General features: G+C 45.5%; 2 protein-coding genes across 5 annotated transcripts in view; both read right to left on the bottom strand.

The window, feature by feature from the left end:
- The window catches only part of LOC115334041 (solute carrier family 22 member 5-like), a 30,903-nt gene extending 26,815 nt beyond the window's left edge, over positions 1-4,088 (bottom strand). The window contains exon 1 of one of the 4 annotated variants that reach the window (XR_005931109.1): positions 3,437-4,086. Coding sequence is in view for 3 of the 4 variants with exons in the window: in XM_041119292.1 (XP_040975226.1) it covers positions 3,437-3,829 (393 nt within the window). In the remaining variant the exon portion in view is untranslated. Of the gene's footprint in view, positions 1-3,436 lie in introns of all 4 variants that reach the window. The other 3 variants (XM_041119292.1, XM_029997772.2, XM_029997771.2) reach the window with 3 other exon arrangements.
- A 1,094-nt stretch (positions 4,089-5,182) lies between these two features.
- SLC22A4 (solute carrier family 22 member 4) overlaps positions 5,183-19,984 on the bottom strand; it is a 28,588-nt gene continuing 13,786 nt past the window's right edge. Inside the window, exons 4-10 of the mRNA XM_029998002.1 lie at positions 19,639-19,810; positions 16,811-16,937; positions 14,682-14,782; positions 13,461-13,675; positions 12,619-12,801; positions 9,421-9,556; positions 5,183-8,193 (exon numbers count right to left, since the gene is read on the bottom strand). Of these exons, the coding sequence (XP_029853862.1) occupies positions 8,118-8,193; positions 9,421-9,556; positions 12,619-12,801; positions 13,461-13,675; positions 14,682-14,782; positions 16,811-16,937; positions 19,639-19,810 (1,010 nt within the window). The 3' untranslated portion in view covers positions 5,183-8,117. The remainder of the gene's footprint in view (positions 8,194-9,420; positions 9,557-12,618; positions 12,802-13,460; positions 13,676-14,681; positions 14,783-16,810; positions 16,938-19,638; positions 19,811-19,984) is intronic.

Here is a 19,984-nt window from a genome sequence, read left to right as displayed (position 1 = left end):
CCCTATAATTGTCCATGGTACCTCTAAAAGAGCATTGTTTCCATTTTAACAAAATCAACTGCAGGCCTATCATCCTTTAATAATGCTAACCCTATTTTATGCTGCAGGATCAGAAATGTCTGTACTTCGTACAATTCTCACGAGTCCTGCATTATGTGCTTCTTAAATCACACGTTGAAAACCTCAGCGTTTTAGAAGTACTTTTGTACCTCTGTCAGACATTCATATTTAGTTATTAAATGAAAACTACACTTTTTTTCCTTCTTCTGACAAGACTATTAATACTAAGATTTTGTACCTGCAAATCACCTAAAGGTCCTTCCATAGCTTCCTAAGCTCCTGGGGCTGAGAAGTTGTCAATATGACCTCAGCCAGAAAATAAGCAGATACTAACCTACTAACCTACAGCAAGAAAGAGGAGGCACCTATTTTGAAAGGTGAGAAATAATGGCGGTGACTAACATTAACATTAATCAAGAGTTTGGTGGGAGCTGAACCTGGATGACACGGGCTTGATTTACACTTCAGCTGTTGGCTCCCCTCTTAGAAAAGCCTGTGGAAATTACAACATCTAGCACAAACCCGTGTTTTTATTTTGGTAAAGCAAAACAATACATCCCTCTGCCTTCCCATAAAGAGTGAACACCAAAACCTCTAGTTCGACAGCTGTACCACAGTGCCCATTTGTGTCATTCCAGAATTCACCATTGCAGCCTCCACTTGTTTCCTGAAAGTCTGGCATAACCCACTGATCTTCAGGGACAGGAGTCTGGCAGCACAGTGGGGCACTTGAATCCCTGGTGTGCAGGGAATGGAAACTTCTGGGCCCTCATATCTGCCCAGACCTTTCTCTCCCTGCACGTCCATACAAGACAGAGCGCCAGCCCTGTGCAATTCCAACCATGCGCATCCTTCCTCGGCAAAAGCCAAATAGTCCCTGAAGCTTGTTAAGAGCACAACAGGGATAAAACATGCAGCTCTGGAGTACACCACCTGCACTGAATTGATATCAAATTGATGCATAACGCAACACATTTTTAGAAGTTGAGGATGAATATGTGTATACAAAATTCGGTGTCTATTTATGATTCAGTATGTAAGAATTACTCCTGTATGGACTAAAATGTTTTGACTGCTGTCTCATCTAACGTCTTCTCATTATATCATATTTCCAGTCCACTCGTGCTCTTCGTAACTCCACTGCTCAATTCTATTCCCAGTTATGCAGTACAGCCCCATAACAGATATGACCAGCAGAAGTTGTTAGCCTTTTCCCTTAATTACCCCTGGTTTTATTCCTTTTACTACCACGTATGAACTTTTATTACTCCTACATTCTTTTTTTTATAGGACTTATGGAGGAATAAGAATGACACAGATGGCTTCTTGAGACAAAGTAAAGCTTTTCTTATCCTCTGAGCTACAGCATTTCAAAAAGTAAAAGACAGAAAGGGATTTTGTTACATGGGAGCTGGTTAAATACTACAGACTGGCTAATAACAACCTTCTGTTGTTAGTCTGTGTGAGAAAAGGAAGTCTCTCTTCAAATGAGAGGGAACTGAATGTTTTAAGTCTCTCCTGAAAAGCAGAACCATAAATGAGGACTTTCTCTAGAGTCATGAGAGATTCAGCAAAAAGCTTTCTTAACAAAAATTCCCCCTTCCCCCTCCCCGTGTCAGCCATGGAAATCTAGGACAAAGGTCCTCATGATTATTCAACAAGTTAGAGATATGCAACCAAACACAAGATTAGTCAATCATAAAAGCAGCAGCACCAAGCCAAGAAATTAAACAAGTTTAATACTGGAAACCTGCAAGTGTGTGAAAGGCCACAGCTCTTGCAAAACTCCCTCAGAAGCATTAATATTAAAGGAAAAAAAAAATACCGCCTCAGTGCATGATGTCTGGGCAGACAAACATTACCCCCCACAGACACAAAACATCTGCCAAACCATACAGGCAACGGGCCAGAGCTCCTGGGAAGTCTCAGCAAAATGTTAGCAGCTCCTGTTTCTTATAGATTATTAGACTCCTGGACGATGCACTGATAGCTCAAGGTATTTTAATTTACACCAAGTCAGAGCTCAGCGAAGAAGCTCCAGAGACAAAGTACTGGCTAAAACCATGTCTAAGCCAGGTCAACCGTTATATTTAGGCAGTTGGAACAAAACCCGTACATTCACCCATGAATGGGACTGCCCTGAGAAAATGCCAATTGCCTTACGCTGTCCTGAGAGCACCTCAGCCTTTCACAAAAGTGCATTTCAGCAAGGACCAGAGTCTAGAAATTCAGAGCAGCCTTCCTCTCGAGAAAGACAGCAGTTTTTTATAAGCAGGTGAGGCAATGCCTTGTGCCACTTGTCAGAATCACTCAAGCCCCTGCTGCTATGCACACTCAAGGGAAGTTTCCAACAACTCCAGTGTCACCGTTTCCATGCCTCCCTGCGCTGGCTCGGCTCCTCTCCCATGCTCCCGTCCTCACCCCAGTCCTTCTCCTCCTGAGGAAGATTTCTGTGCTCAGATCAGCTTATGGTCATGAATTACTCGCATCCATCACTATCCAAACACCCATCACAACCCATTTTGCAAAGCAAGGAATAAAGGCAAATATAGTTCCAGCTCTGTAGAACTTGTCCACAGGCACAAACAGGCAATGGGACGGTGCAAATGGTTTGCAAGCCTTCTGAAAAAAACTTATACACGTTTGGAAATTCAAGTATTCCTCAAAATCCATTTCCCTGTATCTTACGTCAACCAGTACCTGTGGGTCTCTACAGCTTCCACCCGACACGAGAGGGACAATCAGCACAGCTTCAACTTCGTTTGGCTGCCCTGACCGAAGACTTGACTCGAGGAGTGTATTGAGCGGACAAGAACCTGACCTGTCCCCGGCAGGTGACCGGGGAGACCAAAGCAGCGGGCATGACCAAAGCAGAGGCACTGTGGGCACGCTGCGACGTTCAAGGTCCTTTTGGACACAGCATCAAACCAGGGCTCCCCAACTGCTGCAACTTGCACAACTCGGGGTGACTTCTACCGCCTTTTTTTTTCTTTTTTTACAGAAAAAAACCCCACCCCTTTTGACCTCCCGTGTTCAAAGAGACATCTCTGAACCACGGAGCGAGCTGAACCCCTCGTCGCTGCGCTGACCGCCGCTCCAAGCCGCTTGTACAGAGACCAGATGAAACCCATTAAGCGGTGACCGTTACGCGCTGCGTGTGGCGACCGCTTCTGCGCGTGGAAGCGAACAGAAGATCTCCAAATAAACCGAGCACGCCAGATTCGACAGCAGGGCCGATGCCCAGGCAGGGACCAGCTCCACCGGCGCTACCGTAACCGCACGCTTCTCCCCTCGGCACCCCCGCAGCAGCCTGCCCGCACCTCCCGCGGCGAGAGGGACCAGACCCCCCTCAAACCGCCGCCCCAAAACCCCATACCTCGGTGACGATGGTGGAGCGGTAGACGTCGCGGCTGTACTCCCAGCCGTCCAGGCAGGGCTCCTGCTCCAGCGACCCCAGCTCCACGTCGGAGCCGGGCCGCAGCCCCAGCGCCGAGAAGTTGGCGAGCGCGGCCAGGCGGTACCGGCGGCAGCGGCTCGGCGCCGCCCGCCCTTCCCGCAGCTCCAGCGGGATGCTGGCGTTGCGCCATTCGCCGCTCAGGTTGGCCCCGCGGGGCACGGCGCACCGGTGCTCGGGGGTCCCGGCCAGGAAGACGATGGAGAGGCCGTTGAAGCCGTTGGGGACGATGCTGGCGCTGAGGAGGAAGAAGACGAGCCGCTGGAAGCGGCCCCACTCGCCCAGGAAGGCGGTCACGTCCTCGTAGTCGCGCATGGCCCGGCCCGACCGCCGCTACCGCTACCTGCGGGCCCGTCTGGAGCGGGCAGCAAGCGGCCGCCCCGACCCGCCGAGCGCCTCGCCATGGGCCGGGCCTCGCCGGCGGGGGAGCGGCCGGGGGTGGGGTTTGCAGGCTGCGGCCCCTCAGGTGGGGACGGTCGGTGCCGCCGCCGCCGCCAGCGCCCGGCTCTGCCCGGCCCGGCCGCCCTCAGCGCGGCGTTAGGCGGCTCCCGGCATGCCCTTCGCCCGCCGGGGAAGGCGCGGCGGGGGCTCGGCCCCTGAGGCGAGGCCGCGCCTGGCGGCGGCTCCGCCGCTCTGAGACCCGCCTCGGCGGCGGGAGCTGCCTTGGCCGAGCCGAGCGGAGGCGAGGCGGCCTGGAGAGGCTTGAGGGAGAAGGCGGGCCTGGCTTCGGCCGGCACCTCGGGCGTGTGTTCACAGCAAAGGCTGGAAGAAGCGACCCCGGCGTGCCGGGAGACGCCGGGCAGCGCACAGAGGCCCGCCGGCGGGAGCTCTGCCTGCTCGTACCGGTGCTCGCTGCCCAAAGGATTCAGAAAACGGGCTGGAGATGGATTGAATCGTTACTCAGCTGCCTGCGACGCCCAGGGCTTAGCTATAGGTTGCAGGTGAACCAGCCCAGGGTTCTTCGGGGTTGCCCTGGTTCGGGTCGCCGCCACGGATGAGAGCCTTCGCCCATCGTTTTGCTCGTCACGTAATCAAAGGCAGGCAGCTTTCTGCGAGTCCGAGCGTTAAATGGTTCCTCGCCTTGTTTCTGCCTGCAGCAGCACCTTCCCACAACTGCCACTGTCCCTTCAGCGGGATTGTCTGTGGCCGTAAAAAGGTTTTGCTGGCGACGCTGACATGTACTGCATGTTTGACAAACAATAAATTCAATCATTAATAGTCTATTCTCAGGCCAAAAATCCCAGCTTGTTACCTAGCGGCACTGCTGGGAAGATGATGTCTCCCGTACAGTTCAGTTAAGAAGCTGCATGATTGTCACTGCAGAAATTGGCCTTGCTCTCCATAAGGCTAACTTACATTTCCAGCTGGCTTTTTGTGGCTGATATTTTCTCCACCTCTAACTGACAAAAGCCAAATGTGTACCTTTTACAGCATTTTTGAATGCTTGTATTTAAAAAGAGCTTTGGTTCCACGTTGGAATCGCATGGTTGTGAAAAATCTCAAAGGTAGGAAGTGAAATAGGCAAAATAGAAGTTTAACCTCAAAATCGTTCTTGAGCCTGGCCACAGTCTGTGTCTGGGGCTTTGTAGGATTGCAGAGTCAGGATTGAACCGTCTGAAAGCCAGAAAAACTATACTACACCATAACAGTCTTCCTGTGTGGAAGAGCTCATTTTAGGGTTTTATTTTCATACTTTATCCATGCTAAATACATTTTAAATTACTTCTTTAAACTTCATTGCAAAGTTAGGCGACTTTATTCTTCAATTACAATCCACATGGAAAGCAGGTTATACAATGCCAGTGCACATTTTTATTATGACAAAGACAGAAGTTAGTGACAATTACTACAGTTTCATATATGCTTTAGCAGGTCCAGTCAGCCAGCTGAGGATCAAAGGTTGCACAGAGAGACCCACGTCAACGTGACAGAGGTGACAGATGAGGCGCAGTGCGATGGCCCCTGCGGTCAGTGGGAGCAATCCAGCTGGTGCTTCCCTCCCATCCCCAGGTCAGAGCCTTACAGCCATCCCCCAGCTGCACGTGAGCACACCGGTCCCATACTGAGCCCCGCTGAGTACCTGACACTCAGAAAATTCCCTGAAGACTGCAGCGAGAGGCTTAAACAGCTCACTAGCAATAAATTTAATTTCTGCCAATAGCTACTAAACCAGTGCTGTTTTCTTCAGCTTTACAGTTAAAAAAATAGTTAACTCGCCAGAAACTGGCACTCCAGATTCATCCCTGTTTGGTTCTTCTGCAGACTGTGGCTCTTTGAGTTTCGTCAGAAATCCCTATTTGAGCGTGGGAAAGATACTGGCAGAGAACAGAAATTCTCATTGCAAATGCTTCATCAGCTGAAGCAATCTCATTTTTTTCTCATTTTTACTATGCTCAGACACTGTAAGGCCTTATAACAACATCACTTACTTTTCAGGGTGGCATTCCACTCTTCTGGAAGACTTTTTTTTTTTTTTAAATCTGCCATTAAAAATACTAAAATGTGACACTAGCTTGAGATCAATGGTATAAACAAGAAAAATGAGACTGATTAAAACAAGGTATTTTAAAAAAAACCACAACACTTTTTCTTATTTAAAAAAGGAAAGCTAGGTTTTAAGATACTACAAAATTCAAGAGTACAAAAATATTTACCTTTCAGAAATACCCAAGCCTACGATCACATAAAATAAGTATCAACTTAATATAAAAATCTTGATAAAAATACGGCCACCTATATTTAACCAAGTCCTCAAACCTGTCCTATGCTGATATAAAGGCTTTGTTGAGAAATTGAGTTATGTCTAAACAGCTAGTCTATAGATTAACTTTGTAGTAAGTAAAACCAAGATTAAATACTGCTGTTATTAGAGAAATTCCAGCTTGAGAAGGGATGAGAACATCAGCGGTCACAGGATAATGGTTGCCTCATGCCACATTACATTTATGGCAAAAGCATAACTGCAGAAAATTAATATGAAAGTAAGTAGTATTCCCGCATCCCAAAGAGCAGCTTGAAATAATTGCACAAGTTCCTTGCATTTAAATGTTTTAAAGCTTTATATTTGTGCTTGAACTTACAGGGAGAGCCTCATTCCTGTGCAAAGTGCCAGCACAAGACAACTTGCCATGAACTCTCAACATTAGAGATGAAACAGTGTGCTTTTGTTGGCCCTTACAGAAGGTGAATCATGGCTGATTATTATTTATAGAGGATAAATTATCAGTCTGCCAGGTCTGATAGACTTTATGTGGCCAAGAAGTGCATGCACAGCCAATAAATAGAAAAATAAAAGTTATTACACTTTTTTCAAACTCTGTAGTGTTCATAAAACAGTAGTAGCACAACTCTACGCTCTAAATTTGTTTTCATCCAACCTAGCTTTGCTGAACTTTAAAAAACCCCTGCATACATAACCTATAGGATTTGAAAAACAAAACACTGGCTTTGTTAGTGGGTTTTTTTGTTTCAATAAAACCTGTGGTCCCAAATTAGCCCTTTTGTGTTTTTAATAGCTGCAGGTGAACATCTCCAGTACAGAACATCAGATTTTTGCAAGCATCAAACCCCCTTTAAATTTGTAAACGGTATATAAAGGTTTTACAGGGGCTTTTGAAACTGCAATGAGCTTTCTCTGAAGGTACAGAACAATGTGGTTTATATTCAAAGGAGAAATGAAATGCTTTGAAAAAAACCAACCCAAAACATCTAAAAAACTGCTTATGCCAATATACCACGAAAAACCTGAAAGCTAAAACTGCATGGCATGTTTGGATAGGATCATTGACTTGCTAAAACCTGTGTTTCTTTTGAAAGCGGGCATGGCCCATCAGAAAGTCAGCAAGCTGATAGTCTTCTGTGTTAAAGGCTTCCCCTTGTCCCCCAAAACACTGAACATTCATGAAGCCCAAGGATTTCAGCAGGCTCAGGCTTTATGAAAAAGCATCAGCTTTCAGAGGGACAAGTGGATCCCAGGTCCTGGGAAAAGCAAGCAACATCAAAAGATACTCCGATGTCTTGTTTAAAAACCACGTCCTTACAGCAAAGTCTATGTCTGCTTTGCTACAACTAAATTCTGATCCCTCTTAGTCTATCGGGCTTTGGTCACAGATTTCAAAGGAGGCCAGGATCTTTAGAGGCGTGTGCTGAGATTTTTCAAAGACAGACACCCAACTCCCATTCATCCAGTCAACATGCACAGTGAGAAAAAACACCAGCATTATGTTTGCTATCTTTTTTCCTTTAAGCAGCTTTCATGGAGAACCTGACTGACTGGGGTCATTGCTTTATTATTCCTAAGGCTCATTTCTAGCTCACTCCTTGAATTCATCATGTTAAGCACATACAGGCCCCCATTTCTCAACAGGGACTGTATCTGCTGACAAACCCCAGGTATCAAGACACTGAATTACAGACCAAGAGTCTTACGGGAGTAGACAGCATCTGTTCAGTAAACTATGTATTTGGGTACAGTAGCACAGGAGATAATAACTGTGGTGCCGTAGCACTGACTGTTGGGTTTTGTTTGTTTTCCTCTGGCAGAAAACGTATTTTTCGGAAATCTTGTTCTTCTTTCAGCCCCTCTGAAAGCGTGCATCCTTCTTCACAGGGGTGTTACCAGAATTTTAGAATTCTCCTTTGAATTCCTAATGCCAGTGGTTTGTTGCCCATTTCTGAAACTGAAAGCAAGTAAAAGACTGAGAAGCTAGAGGACATTCTACAGGGTGTCATCAGACACTCCCCCCTCCTAATTAGCACCACTAAAATAACCAGGTTACACTACTAATATAAACATTAGAAAAAAATGTAATGCTCTGTAAAGTATGCCCTTTCCAGATGGCAGAAGCAGTGCAGCAAACACCACTTGGAACTTGAACGTAATTCAGTGACTGTAATTCAGTTACTTCAGTCTGTTTATGCAAGAAGCCTGTGAAGGGAATCTGGTTTGACTCTAGGATTTCTAGCTACAGTCCGTCAACTGCAAAGCCAAAAAGCCATAGGTCAGACATATGAAAAGTCCCTAATTGTGATAAAGAGCAGCATGCCCTTCTCAAGGAACCTGGCCCGAGAATTCTTCTTATTCTGGAAGCATAATGACAGCTCCTTATATCAACCAGGGATTAGATACAGACAATTCCGGCTTTTTCAAGCTATTTTTACTTAAAAGGGCAAAGTCTGTTCCAGTACAAATTCTCACTAAACTGGATGGTAGCTATGCAGCTGCATTTTGGCTAATTCAGCTTCCCTCTGCTGCTGCTCCCAAGAATTTTCCTCCCATGATAGTAACTAGCAAACACTGGCCATCTCCACTGCACCAGCACTACAACATACACACACGGATTTCAGTGGAGATGTTTGCTCAGGGTACCCTAAATAGGAATGGTCGTGTGGCAAGAGAACTGTCATTGCTTACCGCTAAACCAAATAAACCAGGAGAAAAGCTGTCTTGGCATGTCTCGAGCCTCCCAAATGAAAGACGCTACAATACTGAAATCCTATGTTTAATTTGGAGTAGTACCTAATGAACTAACACTGAAAGAGTGAAGTCTTTTGTAATGTGAATCATCCTACTAAATTAATAGTTTAAATGAAGACTTAAGGAGAGTGAATGATATAAAAGGATGGAGACTTTTGGGAGATATGAAGCAACAGCCTCAAGGTGGTGTGAAGGTCAGCCTTGCTTTTCAAGTGCCCACTTTCAAGCACATCAGCTCTCAGGGACTCTGGAGAAACTGCATAATGTCAGTGTCTGCCTAACAACTCAAAAAAAAAATTAAAGGGCACTTTGAAAGCTTTGATGTTTTGCAGTGGATCTGAAGAAACACGTTTACTGACTGTGAAACGGGATTATGTAGAAAGAGATCTTGAATTCTTGTGACACATGGGATGAATGACAGCTGCCTTACCATTTCACCTTCAGCATTTGCTCAAAGTTCTCAGGCAGGGGATTGCCGTGGCTTTCTGGGAGAAACAGGGTAAGGATTCCGATCAGCACAGTCAGGCTTCCCATCAGGATATATGGTAGGAATCTGTCGTAGGCACCTGACAGAACACAGGACATGACACCAGTACTTATATGTCCACAATCAATGAACTCGTGTAAAACTTACACTCCAGACATCGCTGTAACACAGACTTAATTTGGAATAATTAGCTGGAATCTTTCCAAATATCAACGGTGAATCCAAAACTGAGCTACATCTGGTATCTGCTAGCAAACAAAGGGATTTTTCAATTTTAAATCTACAACGTGTGCTCTAGGATGGTCACCACCTACCATCAGTTTCATGCCATCCCCCATGTTTGCGTAGTGGCCAATAGGTTTTTTGTACATTTTCAACTGGGATAGCCAACATCTTTGCAAGGTAACAGCTCTGCTGGGATCACTGCTAGAGTCTTCAGTACTACACTGTCATCAGGAACCAAATCCTCCACTAAATAATTCAGTGTGAGGGAACAGAAGTGCTCATAAGCAACGAAGCACTCATCACCTGCCTGGGACTGTGCATCCTGCTGGGCTTGTGCACAAGAAGGCAAGAGAGTGATGGCAGCTGAACAGGCCAATTACAGACTAATGGGCCATTAACGGGGGAATCCTTAAATCCCTTCCTTATTGCAAAGGGAGAAAGCATCAGGCCTCCCGAGAGGAGAGGCTCTGACCTTGGTCTACTCAGAATATTATTTTGGACTAGAAGGCTGCAGTCCCTGCCAGCAGCCTGAAGCTAGCGCACAAGTGTTTGGGCAGGATGCAAGAGCTTCAAGTCACAATAGCACAGCAACGAAAAGGTCTTTCAGTAAAGGGATTAGCTAGGAGTTAAAGTATTTAAGGTGGAGAAAGTACCAAACTGGACTTGACAGCTTTATTTTTTAGTTGGGATAGAGCAGTTGCTTTATAATGTATGGAATAAACTCGGATTAAAGTGAAGACCCCTGGGTATTTCACATAGAGCCAAAGTTTGTGATTTGATCTCTTCTGTGTTCATAAGCTGGATGAACTGCAAGGTCCTAATTTAGCTGTAGCAAATATCAGCAGCTGACGAGTTTCTCCAAAAACCTCCTAAAGTTTAGGAAACTATTCTGATGACTGGAACAAGATTTTTTAAAAGGCTGAGCCTATGGAAACCTGGGAGAAAAAAAACACAACCACAAACCAGTAAAAACTTTATCCTGTCTACATCTCTCTATTACTGTTACCTGTGCTGCAACAGAGACTGAAGACCCTAAGGAGCATTTCAGTCCTGCTGTCCCTTTTACTTTACATTCGCACTATACAAGTATGAAATAAAGACAATGTATTTTCATCATTTTTGGTACAGTGTGTTACAGTCACACTGCAATGTAGAGGTGAGACTGTTGCAAATATTCTGGTAAAGAAATCAAAATTTAATCACATAAAAGAGTTTGGTTTGATTAAGAAGTAAAATTGTGAAGTATAATGTATAGGATTGTTAAGTTTGAAACGTAGCCATAGAAACTTTAGGAACTGTGTTATGTGTGACTATAGGAACCTTAATATTGTTAAGGTTTGAAATAACTTACCATAGAAACCTCACCAGGAAGTTACTGGTCTTTCTATGTTTTGTTTTAAGAAACTAAGGAAACCGTCATGGACACCAGTTTGCTGCTTGGAAACCCCTTACCCTTCCCATCTTGATTTGAGTATCAAAGATTCCAATCAGTAGAGCTAAGTGTAACTGACCAATGATTGTTTTTAAATAAGAATATTGATAAGGTTATACAATCAAAGGACCAATCATTATAAAGGTTAAATTTAAGAACAAGCATAGTATGCATTTTTATGTAAAGAGCTTATGTAACAATGACCTGACAGAAAAAGTCTATAAAAACTGACGGATTTTGATACTAAGTTGGACACGCCTTTGGAGGAGCGATCCCCCCTGTCCCCAGCACTGCAATAAAGGAGTGCCTGCTTCTTAACCTCTCATTGCTGTTACGGAGTTTTATTCCGGATTTTGGTAACAAGACCACACAGGTGAGCTACAGGCAGTAGTCTCCTCTCCCCTTTCCTGGCATGGTGAAGCAGCATTAACCCCTTAGGGGTACACCAGCAGTGCTCCGCCAGAGTCAGCAGTCACGCTCATTTTGTATCAAAGGTTTCAGCAGGAAGCAAAACTCGCTAGGTGCAGGGGAAGAGCCGAGTCGGGTCCAGTGATGGTAGAAGGAAATAAATCATGTGCGAGCAAAAGAAACAGGAGATTGAGCACCTTGGACTGAGCAGCCAGTACTCACAGATACTTCCAACCTTAATCCCCTAATCTCTGTCACCCTTTCCTGTCTGCAACATGAGGATCATTTCTGTATACTCAGGAAAAAAAAAAAATTATTAATTAATATTTGTGCAGCACTCAGAATGTGATGGTAATGAGTGTCAAAAAAAAGCCTATGAGGAAACCAATAACGCTGCTTACAGACCAAGGCATGAACAATAAGAAAAAGAAAAATGAATGCTGAGGTGCCTGGCTTAGTAAATCAAAAAAAAAAAAAAAAAAAAAAAAAATCACTTCATGAAGGTCACAATTAAACACTCTTGTGCTGCTTAATCTGTATATTTTCCATGTATTGCTTTAGAGAGCACGGACTCAGGGAACATTTGGATTCCTGCCTGGTTCATCTGCTCCAGACAAGCCCACCTCAGGATGCGCATGAAGAGCACAATGCGATGAATTTCCTACTGCTAGATTTCCTTACTTGCTAGATCACTTCTTGTCACACTTTCCTGGGAAACTAACTGGCGTCCCAGGGGTAACACCCATTGCCAAGATGCGACCAGTTATCAATCCCAACCACTCCACTTGCACGGTTTATAAATACCTTCATTGTCTGGGACCAGCTCGGACCCACACCGGTGCTGCACGACCAGATCCTAGCTTCACTAAAGGAAAAACGTGCCTCATTCTTTTGTGAAACCCAAGGAGCTCTGCTTCATTTCTACAGTGTACGTCAGTGAACTCAGACCCAAGATGAGAGAAGGGACTTAAACGACAACAAATGAAGGGACTTAAAGCTGAGCCTGCGTTCTAGAAGCTCCAATAACTTCTCTGGGCAGCTGTGTGGTGCAAGGCAAGAAACGCAAGAGGTCTCACCCAGGTAAACGAAGTATGGAGCGATGATGCTGCCCAGCCTGGAAGCCGTGGAAGTAGCTCCGACAGCCATGTTTCGCACTAGCGTTGGGTATAGCTCCACATTGTAGACATAAAGCATTGAAAATGCAGCTGTGATGCCAAATTTTCCAAGCATCACCAGGCCAACAGACAGGACGTTAAAATCTGGAGGAGAAAAAATAAAATCAAGGTGAATAAACAACACCCTGTGCTTATTACCCGTATTTCTTTTACATCCCAAAGACCGTATCACTTTTTCCTAGCAGCTGTGTGTGTTTTGTTTTTTAATTATACAATGTATTAGCCCCATCCCTAGATGACTTGGCTCCAGACTTCCCACTGAGCATAATGTAGATGCTCCAGTTATTTTGTACTTTACAGATTTTGGTTCTCTCCCAGTAAAACAGCATTCTTGAAATGGAACAAAACTCTGGATTACACAGCAACAAAACACAAGCTTAAATGCACCCCTTTTTCACAAAATCCGGGGGAGATTTACACACAGTGAAATCTGGAAGACTTTCAGGTTTTTTTTAGCCTCTACGCACAACCAGATAAATCACAGTACACGTTTGGCTCTCATTTTACAAGTCAGTTCCCCCGGACTATAAAAAGCTCAGTAATTCGACACAATAAATGAGAGCCGTGCATGATTCAGCATATACATATGCATAAAAAAAAAAATCATGGCTGCAAGTGATCGGTGTAAACTTGACCTCAAATTCTAAATTTGATGGTTTCCAGTAATTTTACAGAACTATTAGATTGCACCATAAAATTTTTCTAACATTTTATATACTTAAGTCATGTATTGAATCTTGTACCTGCAGGAACCAGCTGAATGAAGAGGACAACACCTCCCCCTAAAAACAAGATGCCAGATAAGGAGTAGCGGCGAGGGAGGGAGCGGAGGAGAAGCCAGGCAATCACGTAAGCTGGAACTTCAATAACAGCCGAGAGGAAACAGTTGATGTAAGCATTTCCATGCCAGTTTGGAGTGCTGAGGGACAAGCCAAAGTAACCAACTGACGTGAAAAACCTGAGAAAAGCAATAAAACCAAATTATTCCAGAAACACTAGTCTCTGAATGTCTCCAGTGTTGTCTCAGATGTTGTTACAAAAATAGGATGTCGCAAAGCATTGCCACAGACATTGTGGCTTAAAAAAAAAAAAAAATCTCAGTGGCAACCCCATCTTTCTAATTCTGTCATCCCTTCCAGTGACCATATCCACAGCGGCTTGAAGAGACCTCTGATTTCTCTGTCCTTCCTGCATACACTATGCCAAGTAAAAGGCTTTGTGGAAGTCGTTCACAAAGGCTTTTCACTGCAATGGACTCATTAACGGCACAATGAAATAACTCTTGAAAGCTTCCCACGCCAACTACGTTCCTACTTGTAGCCAACTCCAGTGACAGGGTCTCCCACCCTCAGCAGTTCCGTTACATCTTATTTAATCTTGACGAGAGCTGGATGTTCGGGTTTCAAATCTCAAGAGTGCCTTACTATGGCATGCCAAGTGTGCTAGCCAGTTCCTTTCTGCTGGGGGAAATATGTACAGAAAAGGGTCCCGGTTTGTCTATATGGTATTATTGGGTCCTCATTCCTCGTGGCTGCCCAGGCAGGGACCAGGATCTCACTGAGATGGGCACTGTACAGAAACAGAACAAAAACGCTGGCCACGGGTCTGCTTCTTGTTATGTTACTGAGTTGCTGCCTCTGCTTCAAGAAAGACATTTCTCTTCAAATAGAGATTACAGAGATGGGAGCTTCTTAAGGAAAAAAAAAAAAAGTAACAGAATTTAAAATACACAAGTTGTTACGTATAGTTTCCTAACTATTTTACATCTGAGTTGAGGCTACAGGCTCCATACTCTTGTCTATTAATGCAGTGCAGGTGCAAGTACATCGAGGGCCACGCACCAGCCAAGGACCATGTGCAGATGGGCTCCAAGGCTGAGACTTATTATCTAAACCTGTGGCATGTGCCCTCAAATCAGAAACTGTTCTATTGCCTGGGTACTTTAGGAATACACATTTCCTTACCACAAAAGTAATGACATAATAGTAATAGTTGCAATGTTTCGGGTTCGAAATAGGTCCAGAAGGATAGCCTTCTGCTGCTGCTGAGGCTTCGAATCCTGCATCTGAAGGAAAAAGGAAAACAAAACCAAAAAAATTCCCACACACCTAAGAGCAAAACAACCTCTGCATACCCACAGGTTTGGGCAGTTATGAAGTTACGACTCTATCAGGGGATAACTAGTCAGCCCAAGGGCCGCTTCTGCACCAGGGAGGGTGGTCCTTAGGTAGAGCTTGTCTCTGCACCCAGCTGTACTCGTGGTAGTTTCCAGTTTTTTGTTAAAAAAAAGGTAGCACTGAGACCACTGCACCATGCTGACTAATTAAAAAGGAGTATCAGCTGACAAGAAAGACGCATTAACACTTCCTTAAGGAACTAACATGGTATTTCCAGGAGTAACCTCATTACCAAAGGCATTTTTCTGTCCACTCAACTCTCTTCTGTTCAACTTTCACAATGTGAAAAAAAATGCAGAAAATCACCCAGGTTTGCTGCCTGCCTGCCGGCATGCTGCCAGGGAGGGGGACGGATGCCAGAGCTCGGCGTGGTGGCCAGGGCGCATCATGGGAGCATCCAGCACCCCAGATCAGAGATGGAGGGTCCAGTTTGAGGCTTGAAGCAGGAATCTTCTGGGTGGTATTAGGGTGCCCTTCTGCCTGCACGGAGAGCCCTCGCTGGGGCAAAGCCAGCACTTGTGGCCAGCCCAAAGAGCGAACCACCCTGGCCCTCCCTATGGGGCTACCCAGGAGATTTCCTTTCCTAGGAAGAGAGGATGGTTTCCCAGGAATGTCTTTCTAGCAAAGTTTGAAAAATAATTCCAACAGAGGACTTAACGTGCAAACATCATCCTCAGGCTTTTGTGGACAGACGCTTTGGCACGCAAGAGTCCCACGAAGTAAAGGACAGCTCAGCCGCCGCTTGGTCTCAAAAATACGCAGGAGTGATGAAAAGCAAACTCGCGTGCTGGAGCCTGAAAAAGTTGTGTCCCGTATGGAAGACATCCGAACTCTGGCTGTAAAGTAAGGAAAGTGCTTTTCCATGGTTTCTGTAGGATGAGCTTCCCATAGCTGGAACCTGCACTTCAGTTTACACTAGAATATACACTTGGAAAAGAGATCTTCAGCAGCTCAGCCAAAATGTAAGCATGACATTCAAGAGATGGATCCCGCCTGCAGGAGGTGTAGCACGCAGCAGCTCTCTCCTGCAGATACTGCAGAGGAGCACGCCGTGCTTTGCTTTCTGCTCTATCAGGAGACATCAGGAGGCATAAAACGCAGGTGCTAGTGTAACGCAGTAAAGCAAGATCTGACATACGGACACACGGTCATTGCTGACGCAAGGCTGGAAGCGTTGCTGGTTTCTTTGCACAAGAAAAATGTCTGTGCCTCTTCAGCAGGAGCTCTGGCGAGGGCAGAGCCACTAGATGGGGAGATGAGCACAAGAACCAGCCGTGCCGCTGTGGCTGTGCTGCTCCCTGGCTTGCTGGGCTGCTAGGTTTGTGCTAGGCTTTCTCCTTTTAACCAATAAATATGAAAAACCAAGGAAAAAAACAGGCCTGAGGAAGAGCTTAATGTTCTTCACTGGCTTCGCTATCGTCATGGTTTTCAAGTGCCCTTGTAGCACTCGGGTGCTTTGGCTGGTTTCTGCAACCTGAGGAGTCCCTCGGGGCTCCACGCAGCCCCTGCACACACGGGTGACGATTTAGGGTCCCCTGCACAGCCCCCCTGTGAAGGGCTGCTGTTAAACTGCAAATCGCTAATACTGCGCCAAGCTGAAATGGGGACAAACACGTCTTCCTCGGGTCTTCTCAGTGCCCAAAGGGTGAAGCAATCTGGGTCACCCTTGCTCTGAAAACCACAACCAACCACTGCTGAGGAAGAGCATTTTACTGTAAAAAACAAACAAATAAAAACTCCCTCTGGCTTCTCATTTTGAACTCACTAACCCAGCACTTACCTCACGCCAACAGTCACTGCCAGCCTCTAAGACCTGCTGGTGCAAACCATTTCTCTGCTGGCATTTCCCAACAGGTCAGCTGGCCAAAGTGGGAAACTGCTGGTGAGGTAAAAGTACCAGGATGTATGAAACATACCTCCGCGGTGTCGAAAAGCACGGCTGGGGCTGGAACGCCATTTATTTTTGCAGCCTTTCGGATAATAACTTCTGCCTCCTTATATCTTCCCTGGGAGATCAGCCACCGAGGGGATTCAGGAATGATCCTGCAATAAGTTTCAGAATAAATGACTCAACGTTTTCACAAAAGTAAAAAGTTATTAAAAACACATGTATCGTTTTTATGAGTTACGCTCTCATCTCAGATTGCTCGCAGCAGAAGACAGTCAGCACAGAAGCATGTGGGCAATGTAATTCATGGATTTGTCCCATTGGGATCAGTGGGAGAATTCAAATTTATAGGATGTGTTTATTCTCGTGCTGAAGTAGATGCACGCTTGGGCCCTTGCCCTAGGTGGTTGTTTTTTAAGGAATAATTGATGTTCACCAGAAAAAACACAGATGTCACCAGATAGACAGCAAAGATGGGGGTAGCTTAACTAGTGTTGAGCAAAAATATTCTTAGGAAACTGCATACAATGTGGAAATGCTTTAAATATGCACAGGGTATATTTAAAGGCTCTGCGTCATAGGAATCTTCTATACAAACCTCACAATTTTACCAGCACTCTGAGGCAGGCTCTCCCAGGCAGAGGACAGTGGCAGTGTCCCCTTGCAGAGTTGCTGACGTTTTCTAATCAATTCCAGGCATGTGTTGAGTGAATTAACACCAAACACAGGACAGAAAAATCTCACCTTTCCTTAACTAAATCCTTTGATCTTAACAGATGCTGCCTTGCTCCCTTTAGCCAGCAGCATTTTTTCCTCTCCTTGTTAAAAAGCAGGTCAGACACTCCTTTTCTGATGAACTCCCTAAGGACTGACCCAAAGTCATGTCAACGATTTCGAGCGTCAGATGGTTTGTATCAGATCGTTCAACCACTAACGTGACTTTCTGCGAGATGAGCTGTCTCCACTGCTCTTCTTTGTGGGCAAGCTGAGGAACTCAAGACTGCAGAGACGATGCTGGGAACCTTCTGGAGAATTTGGAAGAGGAATGAATAAAAGAGCAACTATGGCACGGAGCAGCGGGACATGCAAGTCACATCGCCCGTGGAAGCAGTGGGTCCAGATGCCCAAATGCCAGCTAATACCAACCTGCCTCGGCAGAGCTTTGCCAGCGCACCATGATACCCATCTACCCCCACATTAGCCCCAGACTGGAAGTGCCACCCGTGGAAATTTTTGGCATGCTTTACAATGTATGCTCTTAAAAAGCATGGAAATTCCCACCAAATACATTTCAAAGCAGGACTCTGAAGCCATGCCTTGGGGACAAATTTCACGTGCCTCATGGTGCCTGTTCTACAGCAGACATCTATCTGAGAGGCTTCCACCCAAAACCAGCCTCCCCAAAGAGCAGCTGCTTGGCGCAGGGGGAAATGCCACTGAGTTGAAGGAGTTTGAAACATTAAGTTAAATAAGCAAATTGACCCTTAAACAGAATCAGACTATCTTTAAAATCAGATGATAGCAGAGGCGGAGCTGAAAACCATTTTAAAGGTTTGGTTTGAAGACTAAGATTAAAAAAGACCCTAACAAACAACAAACCAAAACCATCAGCAGAGACTTCTGACAAGACTGAGATCTCCAGGAGGTCTTTTAGGCTATAGAAGAGTGGGTCTAAATCTCTTAACTGTTATAAAGACATTAATCTCTTACTTATAGGTATAACTCATTCAAGATAATAGGAAGAAAAGGGTTTGACAGATAGGACTAACAGGAAAGGAAGGAACTCTATGTCTGTTTGTTTGTAAATTATCCTTAAGTGTGAATGATACCTTGCCTTTCCCTTATTATTTTCTAAACATCTATCTCTTCAGAAAACAGCAGATGACCAAGGCGACAACAGAACAAGGGTATACGCCCTTCTTCAATGCTTCTGTCCAGCTGAGTTCAGGGAGTTTTCCTAAATTGTTTTTTCAGTCCCGCAGGGCAGACCAACCATGGGCAAGTGAGAGTGCACCTACACGTCCACCAGTGCATTAGAGCAGGGGTGGGTGAGTGCAATGGAAAAATGAAAGAAAACGTGGAGCCAGCCACCAAGAAGACAGTGTGGGATGGCTCAAAGGAGCAGGGTAAGGAAGAGCCAACCTTTGGCTCAGCCAGACAGTTACTATGGGCCGGAGGAGCTCACAAATCAAAGTCCTGCTCCAGCAGCCGAAGCAAAGCCTGGGAGGACGCACGGCTCCTGGCATGCAGAGCCTGTGGGAGAGGGCTGGCCCGGCGAGCTCTGCCGGCGAACGCCTCTGCTTAACGACTTCTCGTGCAATAAACTGCTTCGTGACATCGAGTGCCATAAACTGCCAGCTGCTGCGTGCCGAGTGAACGGGCTCAGCCTTTCACTGAGATTTTAGTACCAATCAGCAGGTGAATCCGCGTTAAAAAATGGCTTAAAGAAAAAAGGCAGGAAGCAAAGTTAGAACGAATCACGCAGCGGTACTACAGGGGTAAACCTAGAGGTGGTTAACAGTGTCCAGAGTTAGGAGTCAATTACAGAATTCCTACTGGCTGCTCTGGAAAGCCGGTGAAAAAGTGGCTTCGAGCACTGGGCCAGGACCAGCAAGGCTCTGCAGGTAGTCGATTTGACTTAAAACTGGCAAAAAACCCCAAACAAAAAAATCCCCCAACTCCTGCCTCAAGGCAAAGCCTCCTCACGTGGCAAATAGAACAAAAAAACCCCCAAAAACCCAAAGAGGAGAAATGGGACCCCCCCGACACCCTGCCATTACCCAGCACCCAGCGCAGGAGAGCATCAGGCGGGGTGGGGAGGTGGGGAGCGTGGCCTCGCGGCGCGGGGGCACTCACCACCAGAGCGGGATGCAGAACAGCCCCGGGACAGTGAGCGCCAGCAGCAGCATCCGCCAGTCTCTGATGAAGTAAGCAAACAGGGGCAGCAACATGTAGCCAATTGCAAAAAATATGCAAACTCCTAATGTAGAGAATATAATACGAACTGATTTGCCAAGAATTTCTGTTCCTGTTTAAAACAAGGGAGGTTGGATTAGCATTTTAACTCTTTCTATTCAATCAAGACTAAATACTTTACTGCATTTACAAAAAAATAAGCTAAACAATCTTAGAAAAGAGCAGTTTCTCTTATAATACTTCAGGAGACACTGCCAAGGAGTAATGGTCCCAGAGATGATCATCA

Source organism: Aquila chrysaetos, chromosome 22 (assembly GCF_900496995.4).
Source record: "Aquila chrysaetos chrysaetos chromosome 22, bAquChr1.4, whole genome shotgun sequence".
Classification (NCBI taxonomy): Eukaryota; Metazoa; Chordata; class Aves; order Accipitriformes; family Accipitridae; genus Aquila; species Aquila chrysaetos.
Note: the sequence above shows the minus strand (reverse complement) of the source record. Positions and strands in the feature narration are given on the sequence as shown.